General features: G+C 34.1%; 6 protein-coding genes across 7 annotated transcripts; 4 read left to right on the forward strand and 2 right to left on the reverse strand.

Moving 5' to 3' along the window:
• Positions 1-1,688: 1,688 nt before the first annotated feature.
• Positions 1,689-2,197, forward strand: LOC128127832 (uncharacterized). The gene is made up of 2 exons (XM_052766538.1): positions 1,689-1,799; positions 1,850-2,197. The coding sequence occupies exons 1-2, from the start codon at positions 1,689-1,691 to the stop codon at positions 2,195-2,197; spliced, it is 459 nt and encodes a 152-aa protein (XP_052622498.1).
• Positions 2,198-3,900: 1,703 nt separating this feature from the next.
• LOC111889228 (uncharacterized) lies at positions 3,901-7,451 on the forward strand. The gene is made up of 13 exons (XM_023885364.3): positions 3,901-4,036; positions 4,114-4,215; positions 4,627-4,689; positions 5,046-5,110; positions 5,217-5,314; positions 5,397-5,448; positions 5,531-5,623; positions 5,704-5,814; positions 5,912-6,451; positions 6,524-6,633; positions 6,725-6,783; positions 6,856-7,043; positions 7,146-7,451. The coding sequence occupies exons 1-13, from the start codon at positions 3,991-3,993 to the stop codon at positions 7,332-7,334; spliced, it is 1,716 nt and encodes a 571-aa protein (XP_023741132.1). The 5' UTR covers positions 3,901-3,990; the 3' UTR covers positions 7,335-7,451.
• Positions 7,452-7,974: 523 nt separating this feature from the next.
• Positions 7,975-9,521, reverse strand: LOC111889253 (uncharacterized). The gene has a single exon (XM_023885389.3). It carries the CDS (start codon positions 9,255-9,257, stop codon positions 8,082-8,084), a length of 1,176 nt encoding a protein of 391 aa, XP_023741157.1. The 5' UTR covers positions 9,258-9,521; the 3' UTR covers positions 7,975-8,081.
• Positions 9,522-16,169: 6,648 nt separating this feature from the next.
• Positions 16,170-17,858, forward strand: LOC111889233 (uncharacterized mitochondrial protein AtMg00810-like). The gene is made up of 3 exons (XM_023885367.2): positions 16,170-17,010; positions 17,486-17,631; positions 17,712-17,858. The coding sequence occupies exons 1-3, from the start codon at positions 16,170-16,172 to the stop codon at positions 17,856-17,858; spliced, it is 1,134 nt and encodes a 377-aa protein (XP_023741135.2).
• Positions 17,859-18,748: 890 nt separating this feature from the next.
• LOC111889247 (peptide chain release factor PrfB3, chloroplastic) lies at positions 18,749-21,599 on the forward strand. Of its 2 annotated transcripts, none has more exons than XM_042896990.2 (6): positions 18,749-19,006; positions 19,598-19,815; positions 19,916-20,116; positions 20,205-20,417; positions 20,506-20,686; positions 21,133-21,599. In XM_042896990.2, exons 1-6 carry the CDS (start codon positions 18,829-18,831, stop codon positions 21,420-21,422), a joined length of 1,281 nt encoding a protein of 426 aa, XP_042752924.1. In that variant the 5' UTR covers positions 18,749-18,828; the 3' UTR covers positions 21,423-21,599. The 2 variants fall into 2 exon arrangements, with proteins under 2 accessions (XP_042752924.1, XP_023741150.1); XM_023885382.3 differs by having other exon boundaries at positions 18,750-19,006; positions 20,205-20,414.
• A 1,619-nt stretch (positions 21,600-23,218) lies between these two features.
• Positions 23,219-24,854, reverse strand: LOC111889257 (probable 3-beta-hydroxysteroid-Delta(8),Delta(7)-isomerase). Its single transcript, XM_023885392.2, has 4 exons — positions 24,616-24,854; positions 23,899-24,045; positions 23,703-23,811; positions 23,219-23,624 (listed from the first exon to the last, which is right to left on the reverse strand). The coding sequence occupies exons 1-4, from the start codon at positions 24,770-24,772 to the stop codon at positions 23,357-23,359; spliced, it is 681 nt and encodes a 226-aa protein (XP_023741160.1). The 5' UTR covers positions 24,773-24,854; the 3' UTR covers positions 23,219-23,356.
• Positions 24,855-25,778: the final 924 nt, after the last annotated feature.

Here is a 25,778-nt window from a genome sequence, read left to right on the forward strand (position 1 = left end):
TCAAGAACAGCTATAACGAGGCCTCTCATTATTTTATTTTGTCACACAGCAACTATTACATCTACCCATGTTTTACCCAACACATTTTGTAGATATAAAATACATATACAGTTTAAATCTTTGAAAACATGTATACAACGTTCATCCATCATAGATAGCAGGTATACAGATAATATACACACACAACACGTAATTTGTATAAAATACTTCATATCTATGTGTAAGCTGAAAGTAACTATGCACTCACTTGATTAGGTGGTGACTCAGCACTCGGACAACACTTCAATACTCTCAAAACGATATTCCTTCGATAAAACCTAGTATCGATACCACTAGGGTTTAGTTTAACGATAACCGCGACAAATTAATTAGTCTAACTATTATTAAGCGTTAATAACACTCAATAATAGCCCAAATAATTATTTTAAGGACCTAATAACATTCCTATAATTATTTGAAAGTCATATAAAAAATTACGTACGCGTAGCACACTTACAGTGAATTTTATCGAAAACCGGGACTTAATTGGAGCAGCGTTTCGAAACCGAAAAACTCCTTTTTCTCGGGACTCCGGGAGCCTCGGGGCTTCCTTAGGGTGCTAGGGGTTTAACTAGGGCTTAGGGGAGGTTTATAGCACTTAGAGAGAGAAAGAAGTTAGAGAGAGAAGTGAAAAAGGTGTGAAAAATGAAGGATCATCGGCCCCCTTTTATAGCCCTGCGAGGCCTCGGTACGTTGGGCGTACCTCGGACCTACGCGGGGCGTAGCCATCGGATAAGAGTGCCAGCTTCGCACCAGTTGGCTCGCAACATCGAAAGAGATAAGGCGAGGGTACGCGGGGCGTACTGACCTCGGACGCGGGACGTATGCGAAGGGCGACGTGTCAAGATCCGAAGCGCGTTCCTTCATCAGCGATGGGCGGCCCAGATGCGGCCACGTCATCAACCTCGCAACAGACTTCGTAGATTCATGCTTCAAATTTAAAAATTCGTAACTTTCTCATACGAACTCCGTTTTGACGTTCTTTATATCCACGTGAAGGTGGGAATGTACTCTACAACTTTCGTTTAGACTCCGTCGACTAATTTTGGCTCGATTTTAAATTTTATTTTATTAACGGGCCGGGACAGGATTGGTCCGTTAAATCCTCATAACTTCTTCATCCGACATCCGTTTTCGCCCATCTTTTTCTCGTTACGCTACTCTTAACGAGATCTTCGATTCTCGTTCAGTTCATGTCGGCTAAAAATCGTTCGATCTAATATTCGAATTTCGGGCTGTACACTGCTAATCCGAAACTTCGAAAAATCATAACTTCTTCATACGAAGTCAGATTTGGGCGTTCTTTTTATCGATGTTCTTAGTTTAACATATTCTACGACTTTCGTTTAGATCGCTAAGGCTAAATCTCGCTCTATCGTAAATTCACTATTTATGCTTCCCGGTGCCGTGTCGGTTCTGTCGCGAAACTTCGACGGGTCATAATTTCTTCGTTGTAACTTGGATTTCGGCGTTCTTTATATGTACGGAAACCTTGTGACATATTCTACAACTTGGTTAAGATTATTTATTCTAAATAATCTTTTGTCGAAAAGTCATTTTCGACTCCTATTGCCTCTAATTGACTAGCCCGAATCTACGGGCGTTACAACAACCTTGAAAAGAAACAACTAACAAACAAATAGGAGAACATGAAAAGAGAATGGAAGCTATATGAATGGTTAATGAGGCTTGAAACCGGACTTGGTGGGACGAGAAGCCTAATAGAGGCATCACCTGATTGGTGGGAGGAGAAAATAAAGGTATGACTTACAATTCTTTTTTAATTATTTTAAGTTATGATTGCATATAGATTGAGCATTTTTTATTTACATTATCTGTTGTCACACAGGAGAATAAAGATTATGCCAAATTTAGGGACACAAATTTGAGCATATTTGATGAGAAATATGTTATTTTGTTTCGGGATTTTGTTGCCATTGGAGATCAAACTATGACGCCATTACAATTTCAAAACAATAGCAATCCGAACGAAGAAAATATGGAGGGCAAAGGAGATAGTGATGAAATTAATTTAGATGATGATGAGTCTTTTTTTCCTAGTTTCCTTGAAAGTAGTTCAACTAAAAGGGAGAAGAAAATGTCCTTTCCAACAACCGTTCAACTAAGAGTAAAAGTTCAGTTTATGAGAAAAAAGTAGATGCTTTATTGGAGGTCATATCGACAAAAAACACACAAACGTTTCCACAAGATAATCCTTCCCCAACAATACCAGATTGCATGGCCATTGTCATCAAATTTTTGGAGTTTCGTGAAGGGACCAAGGAATTTTCACAAGCATTGGCTACCTTTACCAAAAAGGAAAATCGTGATGCTTTTATGTTTCCAACGACTGATGCCAAGATTGAGTTCCTTAAGTTTATTATGAAATAATGTTTTGTCATTATGTGTTATGCTTTGACATTATGTGGTATCCTTTGACATTATGTGTTTGTCCTTTGACATTATGTATTCGACATTTGACATTATGTATTCGACATTTTATAATATGAATCATTGTTTGTCGTTATGTGTTATTGCTTGACACTTTTATATTTGTATTATGTAGGATGGCTAGTGATGACAATGACGAAAGTTGGTTGGAATATGATAGAGAATTTAAACTATAACAAATTATTTTTTATGATATCTTTTTGTATTTGAACGATTGCATTGGTGCTATAGATGAGACACATGTCAGGGCATTAGTTCCAGAAAAAGAGGAAACAGAGTAAATTGGTCGAAAGGGATATGCAACACAAAATATAATGGGTGTTTGTGATTTCAACATGTGTTTTACATTTGTGTTGGCCGGTTGGGAGGGGACTGCACATGACACTAGAATTTTCAATGAAGCCTTACAAAGATCAGATCATATATTTTTCATATTCAACGGGTGGTTAGTATAATTTTTTTTAGTAACACAAGTTTTATGTTTTTAATATTACGAATAACAAATGTTTGCTTTATTTACAGATAAATATTATGTTGTTGATGCCGGATATCCAAATACCAGATGGTATCTTGCTCCATACAAAGGCGCTAATATTCGTTATCATATACCAGATTTTCGATGTGGACACACAACTGCTATACGTGAACCTCGTGGACCGAAAGATAAATTTAACTATCTCCACTCATCATTGCGAAATATCATTGAACAAACTTTTGGAGTGTGGAAAGCTAGATGAGCATTATTAAGAGACATGCATGTTAATTACAAGTACAATAACCAAGTGAGAATTATGATGACATCAATGGCGATCCATAACTATATTAGAAAGTTTGGTAGGTTTGATGAAGCATTCAATAGAGCACAAGAAGAATTCTACAATTCCACACGAGATGGTAGTAGTAGTGAAGTTTACGAAGAAGGTCCAAGTACACGTCGTACGAGTGATGATGATTAATATATGGCAGCGATACGGGATATTATTGCAGAAAATATAATCACATTGCGGAGATTAATGTAATATGACGCTATCTGTGATCTTCTTTATGAATTATTTACAATTTGTATTTTGCTTTTGTATGAACTTAATTTATGATATTCTTTATTAATTATTTACAATTTGTATTTTGCTTTTTGTATGAACGTAATTTAAATATTATCATGGTCTAATAAAAAATAAAAAAATTATAAATTGTGTGCAAAAAATTATTATGTATAAAATAGTGTAAAGTAGTAAATCATTGAAAATATATAAACATCTAATTTTTAATTATTTTACGGCTAAAAGTTAAAGACAAACATTTTTTTAAAATAATTTTTAACATTTGAAGAGTTAACCCAAAAACATTTTTAAAAAACTACTTTTGGAGAAATATAAAAGGACGGTTTAAAAGGAATCCGAAACACCCCCCTATCTCATTTCTTTTCCCGCTCTTATATATGCTTTTAGCGCCTCGTCCAACCCAAATCCAATTGACATTTCACCTCAAATCCAAATTGCAATGGCTCGAAAGAAGCCCTCATCGTCTTCTTCACCAATCATGATAGGTAAATAATTTGACTTTCTCCATTTACGCAAGAACCCTAGAATCGGCTTTACATTTACATGAATTTGCTTATGTCAGGGAACTGTCAGGTGGTTGTTGAAGCAAAGAACTTCAAAGCTGAGTCCAACCAAAACAACCTTCAAATATCCCTTTCCAGAAACTCCAAAATCGTGATCTCTGGTATTCATATGATGAACTACAAGAAATGATTTTTTCTCTATGTCACTGTTAATTCTAAATCGTTTGATCTTAACAAAAAGAACTTATTAGCTCTCTTAACCATGACGTTTCTAAAGTAATTGATCCACTTGACGGCATTATAGTTTGCGGGAAATAACGAAAGGGCTTCTACTTGATGTGCTATTTTCCAGAAAAATCCACTGTTTCTTTTGTTACTCTAAACTAATTTGAGTATATTTTTCCGTTTTTTCTTGATTGCTTAGCAGTGAACAACAACGCAGTTTCATTAAATTGGGATTTGGGGCTTTGGGCTTTCTAGAGAAAACAGTCGTTTTTTCTGACCTTGCTGTGATTGCCATGGCTGATTTTCTTCTCTTTTTTCTTTCTCACCAAATCTACTGTCTGTGGCAGTTGTGGAGGATGCACATGAAAAAGAACATAATGATATCCGATTGTCTAGTTTGGGAGAAAATGGTAATATACTCACATTCCGTTAACTGATTCGTTTGTTGAAATACACTTTACTATTGATCAAATATATAAAATTCAATTCAATAGCAAAAAATGAGTGGAATTCCATTAGTCCTATCAAATACTAGTAACATGTAATCATAAAACGAACAAAAAGTATGTTCTTAGCTTTACAAATTTTCCAAATAAGGGAAATGTTTTGATTAATAATTTAATATGGACACCCCAAAATGGGAATGTTGCAACTTTAGGAAGGAGGGAATGTTTTCTATATTAACGACTATGGGATTGAGAATTACTTCTTGAACATTGTTAAGTGATAATTATTTACTCATTTCAATTTTACTACTTCTAATCAGGAGATTATAACTTCGTGCTTGTTAACCCTAAGGATTCTGATGTTCAATCAAAGTCTCTACTCCAAGTAACTATCTTTCTCACTCTCAATATATATACACATTCACATATACATAATAGTCATTATATTATCCATCTTTAAGTGCTCATGTATCATCAATCATGTTTTGTAGGAAATATTAAGCTTATACACGAAAGAACTACCATCAATGAATTATGCTGCAAATACTGGAAAGAAATCTATGTTCCTTGACAGATGTGTATCCAATGGGTACTCTTACTTGCTTCCATAATCTTTCTTTCTAAAGTTACTTGCTAATTGCTATATCAGTTTCATAATCTTATTAATGCAGCAAGTATTGTACGCTGGTTTTGAAATCTAATTCTATGGAAGGTTCTGGAGAGGTAACGTTTATATTAATTAGATTGAATGAACAGATACTATGTTTGTTGCTTGCAGTCAATTTACTTTTATACCCCTGTACAGGTTGTTGCTGCAATTACTTTTCAAATAATCCCTGCTGATACCCAATATGCTGAGGTTCCACTTGCTGCTGTCAGTTCAATTTACCAACATAAGGTCTTCCTTTGATACATAATTAGTCCAAAGTTTCTTTCTTGATTAATTACACAATTAACTTCATTTTGAACCTTATACAGGGCATTGGGCACCTCATATATCTGGAAATGAGGAAAAGACTACAGAGTGTTGGTGTTCATTCTATATTTTGTTGGGCAGATGAGGAATCTGAAGGATTTTGGCTCAAACAGGTAACAAATTAGTTCTTTCTATTGTAGTTGTTTTGATAAATCATGCTTTGTTTGTGTAGTTTTGTTATTTAGATGCATCTAATTATTAAAATGACAGGGATTTAAATCAGTTGGTGAAGTAGATGCCAAGGGTAAAGCTAGAAAGTTGGCAATTAAAGCAGATATCAGGAAAGCTTTATGCTTTCCTGGTGGTTCAACCCTCATGATTGCTCATCTTCACAATGAATCTTCTGCAGTCTCTTTACAAGTTTCTTCTCTTTTAAAGTCTTATGAAAAGTCAACAAGTGTTTCCATTGGTCAAAGTCAACATCCTGGACCTGGAGTTGAAAATCTGATAACAGGTTGCCAAGATCTTGTCTGTATGGATAGTCTGGAATGCATGAATACAGAAAACAATGTGGAAGGTATAAAAATTAGTAGTGATTTTGATGATGCTAGACTTTGTTCATGTTCTTCATCTGGTGCAAAGAAGAGGACTTGGGAATCCTCTCATACCTCACTGAAGTCAAAAAAAGTCAAAGGAGGTCATATGATTGTGTGTCAATCAGAAAGCGGTTGTGTTTCAAGAAATAATAATTCCTATAAAATCATGCTGATGAACATTGCGGACGATGCTAAAAAATCAAATCTTACAAAGGTAAAGTATTTTAGTTTAATCCCTTGATTTTTCTCTTTGTTTGTTTATTTAATGTTTATAAAATTAGCACAGATAATTGAGGATCTCGGTGGCTCTGTTACATCTGATGGAAGAGTAAGCACACATGTAATCACTGGAAAAATCAGAAAAACTTTAAATTTTTGTACAGCTCTTTGCTCAGGGTGAGTTTTACTTAATTTTAAGTTTCAAGATAGAATATTAGAATTTTTTTTCCAAAATTATTATTTGTTACTTCAAGTTTCATGTATACAGAGCTTGGGTGATATCACCTGCATGGCTAAAAGAAAGCTTCAGACAAGGCAGATTCGTAGGTGAGTTAACAATTTCAGTCTAGAAAAGAAGGGCAAAATGGTCATATATATATTTTTTTTTAAAATTTACAGATGAAAGGGATTACATTGTGAAAGATGTTGAATATGAGTTGAAGTATCGAACAGAGTTAAAGAATACAGTAGTTAAAGCAAGAGCAAATCCTGGAGGCTTACTTAAAGGATTTGAAGTATGTCTTGCAGCTCATGTGCAGCCTCCTGTGAGTACTATGTCGGCTATTGTGAGGTCTGCAGGTGGAAATGTAAGTCGATAATACTTTTTTTTTTTTTTTTTTTTTCTTTTAAAAAAAAGTTGTATGAATTAAATATATATTTTTTTATTTAAAAAAAATATATATATTTAGGTGATTGGGAGTGTTGAAAAAGCAAAGGATTCAGGGAAAACGATATTTGTTGCAAGTGAAGAGGGGATGGAAGAAGCATTGTCAGCTGTGAAGAAAGGGATTGCTACTTTTAGTAATGAGTGGTTTATGAATTGTGTCATGAAACAGGAGCTAGACTTAGAGGCTCCTAAATTTGCTGAATCTCTTTAAACTTTAAGTTAAGTTTTGAAGAATTATTGTAAGAATTGATATATGCCCACTTGTAAAAATTTATTGCATGTTCTTGTTTAATGCAATCAATACCTATATGGGTCGATTTTGGGATAAGTTCAAGATTGATCTTTTTGCACTTTTGTAAGTTTTGACTTTTTGGTTACTAACGTTTTTAGTTTTCAAATCTAATATCTATACCATTAATGTATCATGCAAAATCAATAAGGTTAAGTTGTTAACTACGATAAATAATTAAATATAAAATGTTTTCATAATTTACTCAACATGATTTTTAATACATTTAATTTAACAAAGTTACAGTTTTATACAAATCTTACAATGTCTTGATTAATCAACTAGTATAGTGTTACCATCTAAATATGTTGGCTACCAAACATATCAGCTATAAATTATTTATAAATGTTGAAATTATTTGGTACAAATTTGGCAACCTTGCTCACATTGTTGATTTTTACAAAACTAGATGGCATGAAATCAAATATGACATAAAATGATGATGTAGACATTGGTGTTATATTCATCAATTTTAGGAAGTTCCCTTTCCAAAAAAAAAAGTATAATCATATCAATTTGCAAAAAGAAAAAGCACATCGATCACAATCAAGAAAACCATGGATACCCCCAACTTCATTTGGATTATAAAACCTGTACGAAACAGTTAACAAAATTTCTAATTTCAATCTAAAAAGTCAAACTACATTTCTGTTTTGATGAATGATTTAGTCAATTTGCCTCATCCAAATGCTTCTGATACAATTTCAACAGTTCTGGGGCTTCCTCTTCATACTTCTTCACAAGCCATTTAAGAAACTTGCTTTCTGAATACATCAACCACTTGTTGAAGCAAAAACCATCTTTCTCCTCAATCAATCCTTTCTCTGCTAAATACTGATAAACCAAACACCTAGGAATAATCCTCTTCTCTGAGCTAAAACAGATAACTATCGGCCATTGAACAATGTAGCTTCTTTCCCACCCCATCGTGTTAACAAGAAAATCCAAGATTCTTGAAATTTTATCAGGTGAAGCCATCATACACCCTGGATATTTCTCAAAAGCCACAAAAATCTCATCTTCAGACCAACCCCATTTCTTATAAAGCTCCATCTTCTTATCCCATGTCGATTTGCTCATTGCCCTAATAGCATGAATAGCCCAAAGAAATCTTGATTTTGAAGGGTCAAACCCCATTTCCTTCACATCCCCAACAACCTTTTTAAATCTATCAGCAGATGTAAAGAAAGTTCTAGGTTGTTGCGCTAACATTGATGCTATTCTAAGTTTAGGAACCCCTGTATCAAGTAGAAGTTGAATGTTTTCAGCAGCATAGACTTTTAAATCGTAAGTTAAAGCAAGGGGGAAGCGCTTAATGCAACTGATAACTTTATCATCGGACCCCAAAACGCTTTTTAAGTAGTTAAAACATGGAATGGCTGTATCTTGCAGCTTTTTAGCCAAAATACCTTTCGGTCTAGCGGCTACAACTGCAGCAATATCGGTATTTGAAAGACCTAATGAATTCAAAGTCTGGAAACTAGGTAAAAGGGTCGTTTCAGGATCGGATAATAGGAGTTTGGGGCGCGTATAAATCACCTTTGAAACTTGTGATTTGGTGAACCCATAGTTGTTGAGAAAGGCCAGAACAGAGTCTGCCGTGTTTAGGGATTTTGATAGATCTAGATGTTTGGAGACTAGAATTGCAGAATCGGGAGAAATCCCACATGAATTGATGAGGTAAGTTACTGTAAATGAGTGTTGATTCAAGGAAGCTGATGTTTTGGTTGTAAATGGGGACGACTTGGACGAGGAAGAGGATAAGGAGCCATAGCAGCACAGTTCGTGGTTGATATGAGGCCTCGCATGGAGTAAAAAACTTCTACGTATGAAATTAAACACCATTGCAGCTCACGATTAAGAATTTTAAAATAGCACCTTATATACGAATCTTGAGCACTAAACCCTATTTTTCGAGAGAGAAATCCCTTAGGCTATGGTGCGGCTTCATTTTCATCGGTAAGACACATAGTGACATAGGGACGTGAAGAAAACATTATTTTGTTCAAAAGAGATCAAAAAGGGGTAAACACGAATTGAAAGAAATCACAACAAAAATAAGATCAAAACTCACATGTTGAAACAACCCTGGCACTTCACGTCCTGTAATTGCAAAATTATAAGTTATTAGATACAAATTAGGGTTTTGTATAGAAAAATAAATAAAAGAAGCCTAGATACCATGAAAGAAAGAGTTTGGTGACTGGACCAGACGTTTCAACTTATGCATCTTCTTCTTTAACTCAGTTGGGGGATTAAGCAGATCGAAATCGTTTGACAGACCATAAAATGTTCGATAAATCCATTATCACACATAAGCACATATATTGCCACCTAGGATTTTTTTTACATAGGCTTAGCAATGAATATAAGGAGAGGTAGTGTTTGATTTTAAATAGGTTTTATTTTAAAAAAGAAAAAAAAACAAACAACCAATAGTTGTGTAGTTAAAAAGTAAACAACCAATATCAGCCTAATAATATTTCTTTCACTTCTCGTTGAGTCCATGACGATCCATACTTACCGATTTTTTTTTTTTTTTTTTTTTTTTAATTTTTTTTTTAATTTTTTTTTTTAATTTTTTATAAAACGAAAATCTACTCCTAATCTAATCCTAAACACCACCTATGTCTTGTACTGAAATTTGAACCGATGAACTCTTATTTGAAAGAGTTACTCCTTAGCGAATTAACTAGCGAGTATTAATGGAGTGGCTTAATATTAGTTGGCGACTTTTTGGCTAGAGGGAGTGGCTTAATATTAGTTGACGACTTTTTGGCGAGAGGGGCCACCCCCTATAGCCTTAGCATCAGCATCAGATTATATGATAGAATTTTGAAACGAGAAACTCACCATGTTGTTTCGAACATATAAACAGTTAACGATATTGGAGATAGAATACAACTCGGAATTACACTGGGCATTTGGAATAACTTTTTAAGATAGTTTATTAACTTTTTAGTTTTTCAAAAAGCTAATAAGCTAAGTGTTTGTGTATTTGAAAAACACTTTTTAAAACAACTTTTTGGATAGGAAAAAGTAAAACTTTCAGAAAACTGGAATATCCTAGCTTTCTAACCAATTTACTCTTGAAAAACAGCTTTTCTTATCCAAACAATTTTTAAAATCAGCTTTTCTCAAAAACCATAAGCTAATAAACACTTTTCTTATAAAGCACTTTTATGCTAAAAAAGTTAACCCAAACATGCCTAGAGTAGTTTCTTCCCTATACCATAAACGATACTGCACATTCTACATATAATACGACGCTAGATTAGTTGTGTTTGATTTTAGACCGTTGATCTAGGGTAAGGCTCGTTCGCAAACTGGGCTGGGAAGCGGAAACACTTTATAGCCCATATCCAAAACCGGAAAACCAATAATGATATTGGGTATCCATATTTTTAATGTTTTTGTATCAGTTTCCTATATTCAAATAAGATGTTATAAACATTATTTGATATAATTTTTATTGGATCTAATAAAAGGTTGGATATACAGTTTGATACCGTTGGATATACCGTTTCATATCATATTTAGAATTATTTTTATTTCATCTTCGTTCGTTTAGATTTATGGTTATATTTGACTTAATAACTCGATTAAATCTCCAACCAGCAACTACCAAGCAATCTTGAAATTCTACAAAGTTTTCTTTTTTTATTATACACCACAAAATTTAACAAACCCCTTTTAAAAATATATTTATTTCAACAAGTCCATATATTATAAAGTTATTGGATAATACCTGATACATCTTCTAAAAACTACAAACTAGCCTGACCGCGTGTATAAATTCCAACATTTGTATTTTTTTTCTTCATAAACATCTTTCGTGACATCGATCCCAAACCCATTTTCATCAAATTCAAATTAGTATTTATTGAAGTCTATAATCAACGAAATCAAAAACTAAAATAACTGTTTATTAGTGCTCGTCAACAAAGTAAAAGCATATATATATATATATATATATATATATATATATATATATATATATATATATATATATATATATATATATATATATATATATATATATATGTTATAAACAAATTAAATAAATCATATTGAAATAATTATATTTTAAAACAAAGTAAAAAACAACTAAAATATAAACAAAATAACAAATTTAAAATTTAAACAATACAATAGTTAAATAAATATTCATAACGACGACACGTCAACATCACATGGAAATAAGTAAACAAATTTTGTTATATTGGGTGTTACATTGCACCACATAGGATTTAATTCGGTTTACTCGATTGAAATCCATTCAAATAAGGGTGAACTTGGTGTTGGACTGAAACTACTAAGAACTGAAAATGTCATATTTGAAGGTACCAAATCCTGAACCGAATATGTAGGTACCAAATCCTGGTTAAACCCACAGAGTCAACCGAGTCAACTCAACAAGGTTGACCCAAGTACGCGGGGCGTACTCCGGAGTTATGCATGGCGTACACAAAGCCTCGTAGTTGACCAACATCGGAGTGGTTGACCGAGTATGCGGGGCGTACTCCCATGTTAGACTTTGTTTATGTTCTTCATCTGGTGCAAAGAAAAGGACTTGGGAATCCTCTCATACCTTACTAAAGTCAAAAGAAGTCAAAGGAGGTCATATGATTGTATGTCAATCAGAAAGCGGTTGTGTGTCGAGAAATTACAAAGCAACCAACAATCATAATTCTTATAAAATCATGCTGATGAGCATTGCAGACGATGCTAAAAAATCAAATCTTACAAAGGTAAAGTATTTTAGTTTAATCTCTTAAATTTTCTCTTCGATTCTTTCTTTAATTTTTATAAAAATAGCAAATAATTGAGGATCTTGGTGGCTCTGTTACATCTGATGGAAGAGTAAGCACACATATAATCACTGGAAAAGTCAGAAAAACTTTAAATTTTTATACAGCTTTTTGCTCAGGATGAGTTTTATTTAATTTTAAGTTTCAAGATAATTTTTTTCCAAAATTATTATTTATTACTTCAAGTTTTAATTTGGAAGTGTAATCATGTATCCAGAGCTTGGGTGATATCACCTGCTTAGCTAAAAGAAAGCTTCAGAGAAAGCAGATTTGTTGAGATTTAAATTTATGTCATTATCTTTTGATTATTCCTTGTTGAACAAGAATTATCGTTATCTTAGTATAGCTAGCTTCCTTATCTGATAAGGATACCTTGATTATAAAAGGATCCCATTGTAATCGTATTTTTATATAAAAATAAGAATTCAGATTTGATCATAGTTTTATTATTGTATCAGAGCAATACCTGGGAATACAATCCTAGTGCTCGATAAAAATGGCAGTTGGAGACAAGCCGGAGTCCTCCACAGGAGGAGACAAGTCGGTCCTTGACATATCTTCGCCTTACTTCCTCACAAATTCTGATCACCCGAGACAAAATTTTGTAGGAGAAAACCTCTTACGGGATGGGAATTATGGTGATTGAGAAAACGAGATGACTAATGCTCTTTTTGCCAAAAACAAGATAGGTTTCGTTGATGTAACTCTACTCATGCCACAGGAAGATTCTGCAGACTTAACCAACTGGAGAAGATGCAACGCGATGGTGAGAGGATGGCTGGTGAGCTCCACGGAGAAAGAAATAAAGAGCAGTGTAAAATACGCTGCAACAGCTCGTAACATCTGGTTAGATCTGAAGGAGAGATTTGGAAAAGAAAATGCTCCACGAGCATATGAACTTCGATGTGCAGCCACTAGCATACAACAAAACAGCTTGAGTGTATCCTCCTATTACACGAAATTAAGAGGTGTATGGGACGAAATTCAATCTATCAACCAAAATCCCATCTTGTTCATGTACCGGGTGCAAGTGTGAAATTAATAAGGAAATCGCCAAACTCCGAGATAAGGAACGTTTATACGACTTCCTTATGGGATTGAGTGAAGAATTCAATGCAGTAAGAACTCAAATCCTCAGTAGCAGCCCACTTCCTACTTTAAATACTGCATATCACCTTGTCAGCCAAGATGAACAACAACGACAAATCGACAATGCACGTAATACTAATTCAGAATCATCGGCATTTCAAGCAGCAGGACAATACAATCCTCATCAATATGGTAAAACTGGTCCACAGTTGAAAGCTAAACAAGATAATCGCAACAAAACTGTTAAGAATGAAGACAGATGGTGCACACATTGCCAAAAATCAGGACACGTGATAGATGGTTGCTTTGAGATTATTGGCTATCCAAAATGGTGGAACACAAAAACCACAAACTTGAAAAACCAAACAGAAAAAAAGGGACGCAAGCTAAGGTTGCTGCTGTTACAGAAGATTCTGGTCACCAAACAATCACAAAGGAAGAGTACGCTAACCTTATGAAAATGCTAAAGGTTGCCAAGACAGTTGATGAGCATCCTAAAGCTAACATGAGTGATAAGATCAATTCCAAAGCCTACATGACTGGTAAGAATGAAAACCAAACTTCTTGGATTATTGATTCAGGAGCCAGTGACCATATTACCCCTCATAAAGATTGGTTAAAAGTTGTCAAAACCAATAGACATAATTCTTCGGTCACCATTCCTAATGGTGCATCTATACCAGTTAAACATGTTGGAAACATTCACTTGCCAAATGGGTTTGATCTGAAAAATGTGTTGAATATTCCAAATTTTAATTGTAACTTGTTATCTGTGAGTAAGCTTGCAAATGATTTGAACTGCTCACTAACTTTCTTACCAAAAACATGTTACATTCAGGACTTATGTTCGAGGAACCTGATTGGGACGAATAAGGAACGTGGAGGACTGTATTACTTGGACTCATTCAAGGAAAGCAAGGTGGCGGTAGCAATTTTTAGCAAAGAGATGGTGTAGCACAAAAGATTAGGTCATGCGTCAGAGGGAGTTTTACGAAAGTTACAACAAGTAGATGTAGGTAATTGTAACCAGTTTTGTGATTCTTGTCTTAGAGAAAAACAAACCAAACTTCCGTTTCCTATTAGTTTTTCCAAGACTTATGAGATTTTTGAGTTAATACATGTTGACATTTGGGGTCCATATCGAAATGCTACTTTGAATGGAGAACATTATTTCTTGTCTATAGTAGATGATTACAGTAGAGGAGTTTGGGTTTATTTGATGAAAGAAAAATCTAAGGCAAGCTATTTTTTGAAATCCTTCTGTAATATGATAACTACACAATTTGATAAGAAAGTGAAAAGGATACGAACTGACAATGGTTTGGAATTCAACTCAAGAGTTATGCTTGAATTCTATAAAGAACGTGGCATACTTTTGGAAACATCTTGTCCCTATACACCGGAACAAAACAGCATAGTAGAACGAAAACATGGACACCTCTTGGAAATGGGTCGTGCGCTGCGATTTCAAGCATCTCTACCGATTGAATTTTGGGGAGATTGTGTCTTGACTGCAGCATACATTATTAATAGGCTGCCCACAAAAGTTCTTAAAAGCAAGACTCCATATGAAATGCTTCTTGGAAAAATTCCTTCATATGACCACCTCAAAGTATTTGGTTGTCTCGCTTATATGCATGACTGTGTTGGGAAACGAGACAAATTTGGTGAGAGGGGCAAACCTTGTGTTTTTTTGGGCTATCCAATGGGTCAAAAGGGATACAAATTCTTTGACATAAAGGAAGAAAGGACCTACATCAGTCGCAATGCCACTTTCATTGAACATATTTTTCCGTTTAGAAATGATTACAAGATTAACAAGAATGTGGATAACACAAGCTTTCCAAAAAATATGAATAGAATGCAAATGGAAGTCGATTATTTGGATAAAAGTTTACAAACTTTCGAGAAGCAAGTTGAACCTGAAGTTCAAATTGACTCCATTGATGAATCGTCTGACTCAAATAATGGATCTGATCATGATAATAACAACCAAAATTGTGATCAGGATGTCGTTACAAATCATGAAGAGACAAACTCTTCGTCTCGTGACAGAGCTCCAAAACTGGTTGAGCGAACACTTCAACAAGAAAACTAGAGAAGTACCATGACCAAAAGCAAACCGAAACATCTAAACGAATTCGTCACAGACCTGCCACCATCTCTTGATGATCACTCCAACGTTCCTACATCGGACTCCACTACCGTTCCCACTTCAGGTTTCTCTACTTCCTCCATGGTACATTCGATCTCTAATTTTATCTCTTATAATAAATTTTCTAAACCTCATCAAGCTTATCTTGCGGCCATCACGTCTCATGATGAGCCTAAAAGTTTTTCGCAAGCTGTTACAGATCCAAATTGGCGTAAAGCTATGTGTAAAGAATTCCAGGCCCTTGAAGAAAATGGAACTTGGGTTCTTACCTCGCTGCCACCAGGAAAGAAACCTATTGACTCGAAATGGGTATACAAGATTAAATTTAAACCAGATGGTCAAGTTGAGCGCTATAAATCACGACTAGTGGCTAAAGGATATACGCAGATTGAAGGAATAGATTTCCATGAGACATTTGCACCAGTTGCAAAATTGGTAACAATTCGATGTGCCTTAGCAGTCGCCTCTAAAAAGAAATGGTTTGTTCACCAAATGGATGTAAACAATGCATTCTTACATGGTGACTTAGATGAGGAGGTCTACATGACAAGTCCTCAAGGTTTTAACAAAACGAGTAGAGATCGGGTCTGCAAACTACAAAAATCCATTTATGGGTTGCGTCAAGCTTCTAGAAATTGGTATAAAAAATTCACGAAGGCACTTGTGAGCAATGGTTTTAGGTAATCTAAGGCTGACCATTCCATGTTCATCTTCAAGAAAGGCTTAATACATCTTGTTGCACTTATTTACGTTGATGACATTCTTTTGATGGGGAATGATGATAAAAGACTCAATGAGGTGAAAGCATACTTACAAACACAATTTAGCATTAAAGATTTAGGACTGTTAAAATATTTTCTTGGCATTGAGGTGGCCAGATCGGCTGAAGGTTTTGTTATTAGTCAACGCAAGTACACTTTGGATATTTTGAAGGACTCTAGAATTGAAGGGAGTCACCCTAGTTCTTTTCCTATGGAACAAAATTTGAAACTTCATAAAGACGATGACAGCTCGGAGGTTGATGCTTCCAGGTATAGACGGTTAGTAGGAAGATTGCTTTACCTCACAGTTACACGTCCTGGGATAACTTTTTCTGTAAACCAATTAAGTCAGTTTCTTGCTAAACCTCGAAAAACACACATGGATGTTGCATATCGGGTACTTGGTTATCTTAAAACCACACCAGGCCAAGGTCTATTTTTGCCTTCATCAGGGAATCTTGAATTGATGGCATATTGTGATGCTAGTTGGCTAAGCTGTCCATCCACCAGAAAATCTTGCACAGGTTATTTCATTAGCTTGGGAGGTTCTCCTATCTCTTGGCGCACAAAGAAACAAAGTGTTGTTGCTAGGTCTTCAGCTGAAGCAGAATATAGGTCCATGGCTAGTACTGTTTGTGAAGTTGTTTGGTTAAGGTGGCTCTTGCAAGATTTCGATGCTACTCAAAAGGGTCCTACTCCTTTGATGTGTGACAATGATGCAGCCCGACACATCGTAGTTAATCCAGTTTATCATGAACGGACCAAGCATGTTGAGATGGATTGTTATTTTGTTAGAGAGCGAGTAGACAATGGAGAAATAAAACCATGTCCTATTCGTTCCGAGTTTCAAACGACAGACGTGTTCACAAAAGCATTGGGAGCAGATCGATTTAGATTCTTATGCAGCAAGTTGGGAGTCCGTGATCTTCACAGTCCAACTTGAGAGGGAGTGTTGAGATTTAAATTTATGTCATTATCTTTTGATTATTCCTTGTTGAACAAGAATTATCGTTATCTTAGTATAGCTAGCTTCCTTATCTGATAAGGATACATTGATTATAAAAGGATCCCATTGTAATCGTATTTATATATAAAAATAAGAATTCAGATTTGATCTTAGTTTTATTAAGATTTGTAGATGAGTTAAGAGGCTTTAACAATTTCAGTCTAGAAAAGAATTGCAAAACGGTCATTTTTATTAAATATTTTACAGATGAAATGGATTACATTGTGAAAGATGTTGAATATGAGTTGAAGTATCGAACATATACTTAAGGAATACAATAGTTAAAGCAATAGAAAATCCTGGAGGCTTGCTTAAAGGATTTGAAGTATGCCTTGCAACTCATGTGCAGCCTCCTGTGAGTACTATGTCAGCTATTGTGAGGTCTACAGGTGGAAATGTAAGTCGAATACTGCTTTTTTATTAAAAAGAAAAAAATTGAATGAGTTAAATATATATTTTTTATTTAAAAAAATTTAGGTGATTAGGAGTTTTGAAAAAGCAAAGGATTTAGGGAAAACGATATCTGTTGCAAGTGAAGAGGGGATGGAAGAAGCATTGTCAGCTGTGAAGAAAGGGATTGCTACTTTTAGTAACGACTGGTTTATGAATTGTGTCATGAAATAGGAGCAAGACTTAGAGGCTTCTAAATTTGCTGAATCCCTTTAAACTTGAAGTTGAGTTTTGAAGAATTATGGTAAGAATTGACATGCCCACTTGTGTAAAAAATTCTACTCTTTTTTGTTTCACGTTCTTATTTGTTGCAAACAATACCGTGAAACCTTATTGGATGAGAATAGAGTCTTAATTTGGATCAACCACAAAAATGCAAGACATTTATATTATTTTATCAACTTATGTGACATATATTTTAACTATGTAATATAACAAACTATTATTTTAACTATGTAATATAACAAACTATTATTTACACATTTTGCGTATAATATAAGCATTTGAATGGAACAAACTTAACTTTTTCGATATTTTATGTAGAATGCTAAATTGTGACGGTATGTTGCCTTTTTAGGTTATGTTTAACAAACTATTTGAAAAAACTAATTTCTAGTTGAAAAACTTAGGTAATAATTGAAAAAATAGCTGCTAGTTAATAAAAGATGTTGTTTGAAAAATGAGGTAAACTAAAAATGTAAAATTTCATAAAGTCATGTAGAAGAGTTAATGAGTATTACAAGAGAAATACAAAATATATTTAATTAAATTAAAATTAGTATACCACTAGGACATGCATAAAGATGTATACCACTTCCCACATGGACCAAAACTGTAATTATAAAGTTATTATATTTGGATATTAGTTTTACGGACTAAATTTACACTTAACAATGTTAGTTTAACGATCAAATCCATGATGAAATCCACAAATAAGGATGATTTTTGCAAATCAAATTTTTTTGGACCTAATCTAAAGGAAAATGCAAACCACAGGAGCATTTTTGCAATTTTGATTTTGTTTACCTGTTATGAACTTATCATGTCACGAGTCGCGAGTTTACCTTTTCCTACAATATTTACCGGCTTTATCCAAAACCCTTCGGGGTTCGATGTTGGAAGAAGTTCAATTTTGTACCCAAAAATGGCGGCTGGAACTGCGGCTGCTTCACATTTCCACCGTTATTGCGGTTGGAGTCGAAGGAGATACACCACCGGAATAAACATTCGACGATGTCTGCTAACTCCAGCTACTGCTTCCTTGTCTTCTTCTTCTTCTCAACCCATGGATATTCACACCAGCAAATCCTACAAACAGCTCGGTTTGCCTTCTTCTATCTACTTATTCCCCGCCAAACTAACAACCCTGTATTTTTCTACTTCCGATGACTTGAGTCTTAACTCTTTCGGAGTTGAAAATTGATATTGGTTTTGAATTTCTAGGGAAGAACATACCAAATTGATATAATTCTGATAACCAGTGTCTAATTTGCAGCCAATTCATTTATGTTTTGCAATTGCAAAATAATGATTCAGGAGTTTAAATTTGGCGTTCGTATTTGGGAAGTAAACTCTGCTATGTTGACTTTATTTCGTATCTTTCAGCTTACCCTTCTTTGTAGTGCTCTGTTCGTCAGTTGTTGCAGAGAGTAATTGTAAATGAACGCCAGCTCATTTTTCTTCTTTCGAAAACGCATCTTTTACTCTTTAACTCAAGAACCTACTAAAGAAAAATGGTACCCTTTGAGGTTTTAGGTTGGATTTATGTTTATATTTACGAATTTAACACCAAGAACATTCTAACTGTAGCATTTGTCTGGAAATTTCAATGTGTTCATAAAGAATTATGAGATGGTTGCTAAACTGCAAATCCTATACCTTGACTATCAGATTTTTATGGATGGTTTGTGTAGGTATGTTCTCATTGAGAAAGAAGATAGAAGATTCAGTTAATCGTGCTGAATTATTAGGTCTAACTGCATTGGAATTTGAAGAAGCACGACAAATCAAACAAGAAGAAATGATTCGCGAGTATGATTTATGGGATGACTTAGCCAAAACCAGTGATATCCTTATTAAGTTAGCTGATAGTGCTAAAGTGGTTGATGCTCTCAAAGACCTCACATACAAGGTAATGCTCTAAACCAAGGGTATCCTAGTAATTTACTCTTATCAGGAAATCCCACATCTTGTATTTTATAAGATTATATTGTGAATTGTGGTTTATTTAGGTTGAAGAAGCAAAGCTAATAACAGAGTTGGCTGAGATGGACATTATAAATTATGCACTTCTTAAACAAGCGTATACAACATCTGTAGATGTGAGCAAGTTCTTGGATAAATATGAAATGTCCAAACTTCTTAAAGGGCAATATGAATTTGAGGGAGCTTGTATTATAATAGAAGCAGGATCTGAAGGCATCCGATCTGAGGTGCATCAATCGTATTTCAAGCAAAAGATGTATTTGTGTTCATTTTCACAAAAAGTTATGAAACGAATTTCTGAATTTTTTGAAACAGATATGGGCAGAACAACTTGTTGGAATGTATATGAAATGGGCTAAAAAGCAAGGTTTAAAGGGAAGGATAATTGAGAAGAAATGCATGTCAAAAGGAGGGGGTATCAAGTCTGCAATTATCGAGTTTGAATACAAGTATGCTTATGGTTACTTTTTGGGGGAAAAGGGTACTCATCGAATGATAACCTCTCACCCTGAATCCTTATCTGAGGTGGTATATATTATATATATTTCGTCAAAAGATATAATTTTTTTTTTTTTTTTATTAATTGTCTAATTTATTTGCGTTTTGTACTTTGCAGGTTAGCTCGGCTGCCATTGATGTGGTACCTCTGTTTCTTGAAGAAACTCCTGAATTGATTGTTGATGAGAAAGATTTGAAGATCAGTTATTTATCATTATGTGAAGATGATGATGAAGGTCGAAAAAGGCGTATGGTTCAAATTCAACATTCTCCAACTGGCTTGACTGTCCATTCATCAGGTAGCTAATCTATGATTTTGAAATCTCAAAATTAAATGGAATATTAATTTTCACGAATAAAAGCAATAGTTTTTCTTACCTTCTTTATCAATTCATTCTTTCAGAGTTAAGGTATTGTTTCTTTTTGACTTAATCTGGACAAAACGACTTAATGGGTTAAGCTAAAAATCCTGGCTTAATGTATTAAGACACTAACCGTTCTTTTTTCCCCCTAGCTCCTCTCATGTTAAAATTGATGAATATTGTGAAGTTTGTTTTTGGAAATGTATGGATAAAATGGTGTTATTTTGTCTCATTCTGACATTTTACTCGGTCTAGAAAAGAAACAAACTTTTCTTTCTGCATACAACATTTTATCCAGACAGACATCATTAACCATTCAGTCACTTTACCCATGCTAGACATCCAGACTTAATGAGAAATATTGGAAATGTTTTATGTTGTAGGGGAAAGGAACGATTTTTCCAACAAGATGAAGGCTCTTAATAGGTTAAAGGCGAAACTCCTAGTAATATTGAAAGACGAAGAAGTAAAAAGTATAAATGAAATCAAGAAAGATGGTGTTATGGACATGTGGGATCAAGAAACACGAAGGTATGTGTTTAGGCCATACAAGCTTGTTCAAGATGTAAAAACGGGTATTCAATTGGCGGATCCCAATTTTGTTTTAAATGGTAATCTGGATGCTTTTATTAGTGCTCATATAAACAATAGATTTGTATGCCATATGGGATGAAAGTAGGCATAGGCTGTTTGCTAAAGGAGTAGAGTGTATGATATTTATGTGCAAGTGTAGGCATATGTTTGTGATGACCATTTATCTCATATGTGAAGATGTCGATATGTAATTTTGTCACGGATTTTGTTGTGAAAATAAAAATGATCAGTATATGTAGTGATGCATTTTGTGTAATGGTAACATAAACTCCTCTATCATTTTCGTTCTTGTGGATAGCTTCTTCATCAAAGTTATCAGGGTGAATAAGACATTAACTCAATTTTCAAAACTCTCATTATGTCATAATCAACAATTCAAAAGCTCAAAGGCTAGATAAATGATCCAAATAATCAATAGTTAATCCAGTTCAATGTCAATTTTAAAAGAGAAAGTAATGCAATATATATGCATACTACTCCCAATTCCTAGGTTGTTCTCAAGTCCAATATCTTATAATGGTTATATTCGGGCTTATACACGTAGCCAACTCTACTTGATACATTTTCAATGCATGTTCATATTTCAAAGATAGGTGACATGTGAACCATCATACAAGGGGTAGCTAACCACCTTGTGCAAGTGAGGCTTATCAAGAAAGCATACTCGCTCATTGTTAAATTTATCCCAAAGTGAATATCTATTAGTGTCTCAAATCACAACTCATCCTATGTGAATGCAAAAGCAAAATCATGGACTTATGGAGCATAATCAATTTTGAATAAGTAAATAGCCCTTGATTCTATAAATAGTTTGAAATTTAAGAGTAAATGTTGAATAAGCAAAACCGTGGCCTTATGGAGCATAATCAATTTCGTTAATATTTATAATGATTGATAATCAATTTCGGCAATATATTTTTAAAATAGATGGTTAACAGGAATATTGGTTATTGGTACTTCGAATAGAAAATGTGGTACTTTTAAGAGGAGTGATTTAACAAATTTGTTCGATTGTTGCGGAAATTTATCATGCTTGGTGCATGTTAGGCCGTTAGGTATGTGTATGTGCATCAAGAAAATGATGCTTTTTTTTTGGGTAGATGGGAGGTTGGATTAAATTTTATAAATAGTTTTTTGAACACAATAATTTTTATTTTAACTTGTAATATGTATGCAATATTATTTAACTTGTAACAATTTTTATTCTAACTTGTAATATGTGCTTAATTGATAACCATTTTTTTAAAAATATTTTGCTAGTTCTATTTGACAACATTTACTGAAAGTCCAAATTTTAAATTCTCATTTTACCTCTTTTAAAGATTACATCGAAAGATTTCCTCATTTGAAAATTAATTTTAAAATTCATTGATTTTGAAATACATATGAAAACCAATTTTTTTTTTTTTTTGAACCGGCACCAGTTAACCGGTTATTTCGATTTATATTCAAGTTAACCTTGAATATCCTTAGACATAGCCATGGACATAATCAAAGTTTGAGAAAAAGTCATTTAACTTTGAATATGTTAAAAGAAGACAATCTAAAAAATAATTACTAATGTCATTTACTTGGTAGTCAAAAGACATTAAAATTAAAACTTCTGTGGTCAAGAATGAAACTGTTCTATGCATAGTCTCAACACCAAATGACCTTTTTACCCTTATATTTCCCAAAACAAATTTTGCAATATTCATCAATTTTAATCTTAGAGGAGTTGAGAGGAAAAAGAAGGGAAAAGACATTAGTGTCTTGATATATTAAGTCAGGTTATTTGGCTTAACCTGTTAAGTCATTCCATCCAGATTAATTAAGCAAGAAACAACCATGTATTTTTTTTTTTTTTTTTGTCAATAATAAGTACTTAACACAAAATGAAACCAAGACTAAATGAAATTAGATTAATTTCTTCTCAAAGTTGTTGATCAAACAAACACTCCCAACATAAACAACATAAAGGGCTAATAATCATAAATTATAACAATAACAATAACAATAAGGAAGTGGTTTTAACTAACGCCTTTTGGTCTTTTTGTGTTCTTGTGTGTTGTCTACAGCAGCACATATCTTCTTCCATGATCGGATGACAATCAATGAAGGTATCCAAACCCAAAATGAATTTGCAAAGATGTAATAAGAATAGTAGTAAATCGGACTTGCAGCAAAGTTATCACCTTCTAAGTATGAAGTTACGAAATAGACAGCTGTCCCATACAGTTGTCCAAGAGCAATAGCTATTTGAAGAATATGACTATATGACTTTCTTGTTGCTATAGCATACCTGTTCAACATTCACCAAATTAACAAGAATCGAAGATACTATTAATTAAACAAAATGATGATGAAAAAGTAGACATACGCAGCTAGAATGCAAGCTGGACCCTCAAGAACAGCTGTGATTCCTTCAATGGCAACTACAGCTGAATCTCTTCCAACGTATCTGGAGTCACCTTTGCTGTATTCTTTCCCTGTCATATCATATGTAAATAAACAAGAAGTATTTTAATTTGTTAATTATAACAAATTTTGATGCAGAAAGTGTAGCAAGAACATACAAACTTCTGCAAGGTAAGTGGGAGATGTCTGCTTGAAAAATTCTGGAGTGAAAACAAAGTAACCCTCGAGGATCATGTGGGTGAGCCCAGTGAAAACCCACCAGCACATTAGAACTTTGTCAAGTTTTGTTATTCTAGGAAATCGCCCTGTTCATCACATTCAAACAAAACTTGCATCAGAGCTTTTAGGTTAAAGAAAACCCTGTGTGTATGAGAGAGAAGTCATGATTCATTGAGATGATGGAACTTTTTTGGTTAAAGCAGATCCTGGTAATGGATGCCAATAAACAAAAATGCACTGTGAATGGAAGTAGTTAAAACTAAAACGATTATCCAATGGTCGGAGTACTCTTTCTGATTCGATTGGTATATTATTAAATGTGTACGTCATAGATCCAGATTAATGCGATTCACCATGAAATTTAAGCTGCTAACACGTTTTGTATTCCCAAAACAAAATCTACACTACTGACCGGATGCCAAATAGATCACCTATCGACTTCAAAAGTTTTCTGGATCTTAAACTTAAAATAAAACGATATGTGTGCATGATTTATCAGATATAAACCGAAAAAACGACAGAGTACAAATGAATGACCAGAGGATACGCAACAATTGTGTGTGAATACAGAAAACTGTTGGTGAATTCAGAAATGCAGTATAAGTAACAGATTAAGTAGTGATTTAAAGTGAAACTATCAGAATTTAGATGAGTACCTGCGAGGATCCAGACGAAGGAGACGACAAGGAGGGAAGCGCAGCCATAAACACTGAGAATTGTAGATTGAGAGAGTATAATCGGCACATAATCCTGCAGAATGAGATCTGCAGGTATGAAAGGGTGAATCGGTTCCGATGCGTCAACTCCGGCCATCCTTCCACAGTGGAAACTGAAAGCAGTTTTTCAGCACAGGTCAACTTCCTCGAGGCCAAAGTACTCCAATTTAGACGGCGTGTTCTTGTGTTATCGGTTGATGAACTTACAAAATAGTCCCTCAACTATAGCCTTTTTATTATTAACAGCATCCTCAACGGTTTTGACTTTTGAGGTCCCCAACTAAGTCTAATCACATCGTCAAATTTCACATACATTTTTCTATTATTCATAAAAAGCATGTTGTATGGATTAGTAAATTATGAAAATATTTTATTTATTGTAGTTAACAACTTAACCTTAGGCCATGTTTGGTACAGAGAATTAAGGGTAGAGAAATGCAATACTTTCCATTTCTCTTGTTTGGTAAGTAGTAAAAAAGGAGAGAAATAGAAATAATCTAATTCCATTTCCACTATTTCATTTCTCTTTTTTAATGAAGAAACGGGGAGAAAAAGAAATATGGAGCCCATCGAGAAAACAAAAAAAGGCGGAGAATTGGATTTACATCTTCATATCCATAGTTTGAAACTGGGTGTGCTCCCGATTTTCCGTCTATGATTTTCTTCATCAATCAATATCTTCACTAATTGCTTCTGGATTTCACAACTTCAACAGAGATCGAATACTTTAGTTTCAATTTCACAAGTTTTTATAGATTTCAATATTTCATATATGGATTCTCTGATTTCAAACCATCTTTTCTATATGTTAAGGTGTTGATTTCTATTTGTTGATCGACTTCTGATTCTTGGTTGATTTATGTATATTAACTTTGACTTCTGATTATTGGTTGATTTAGGGTTGATTTCATATTCTTGGTTGATTTATGTTTGATTTAGGGCCTGATGTTTTGGTGAAGAGTGATGCTTAACGAAGTGGTTCTTGTGATCCAGAATTAAAATTGATATTTGATTTGGAATTTTTGAAGCGTTAGTCAATGTCGATAATATAATTGATATTGTTAATATGATTTCACTTTTGATAAAATAAAAAGGGTACAATG

The sequence above is a fragment of the Lactuca sativa genome, chromosome 8, assembly GCF_002870075.4.
Source record: "Lactuca sativa cultivar Salinas chromosome 8, Lsat_Salinas_v11, whole genome shotgun sequence".
NCBI classification, from domain to species: domain Eukaryota; kingdom Viridiplantae; phylum Streptophyta; class Magnoliopsida; order Asterales; family Asteraceae; genus Lactuca; species Lactuca sativa.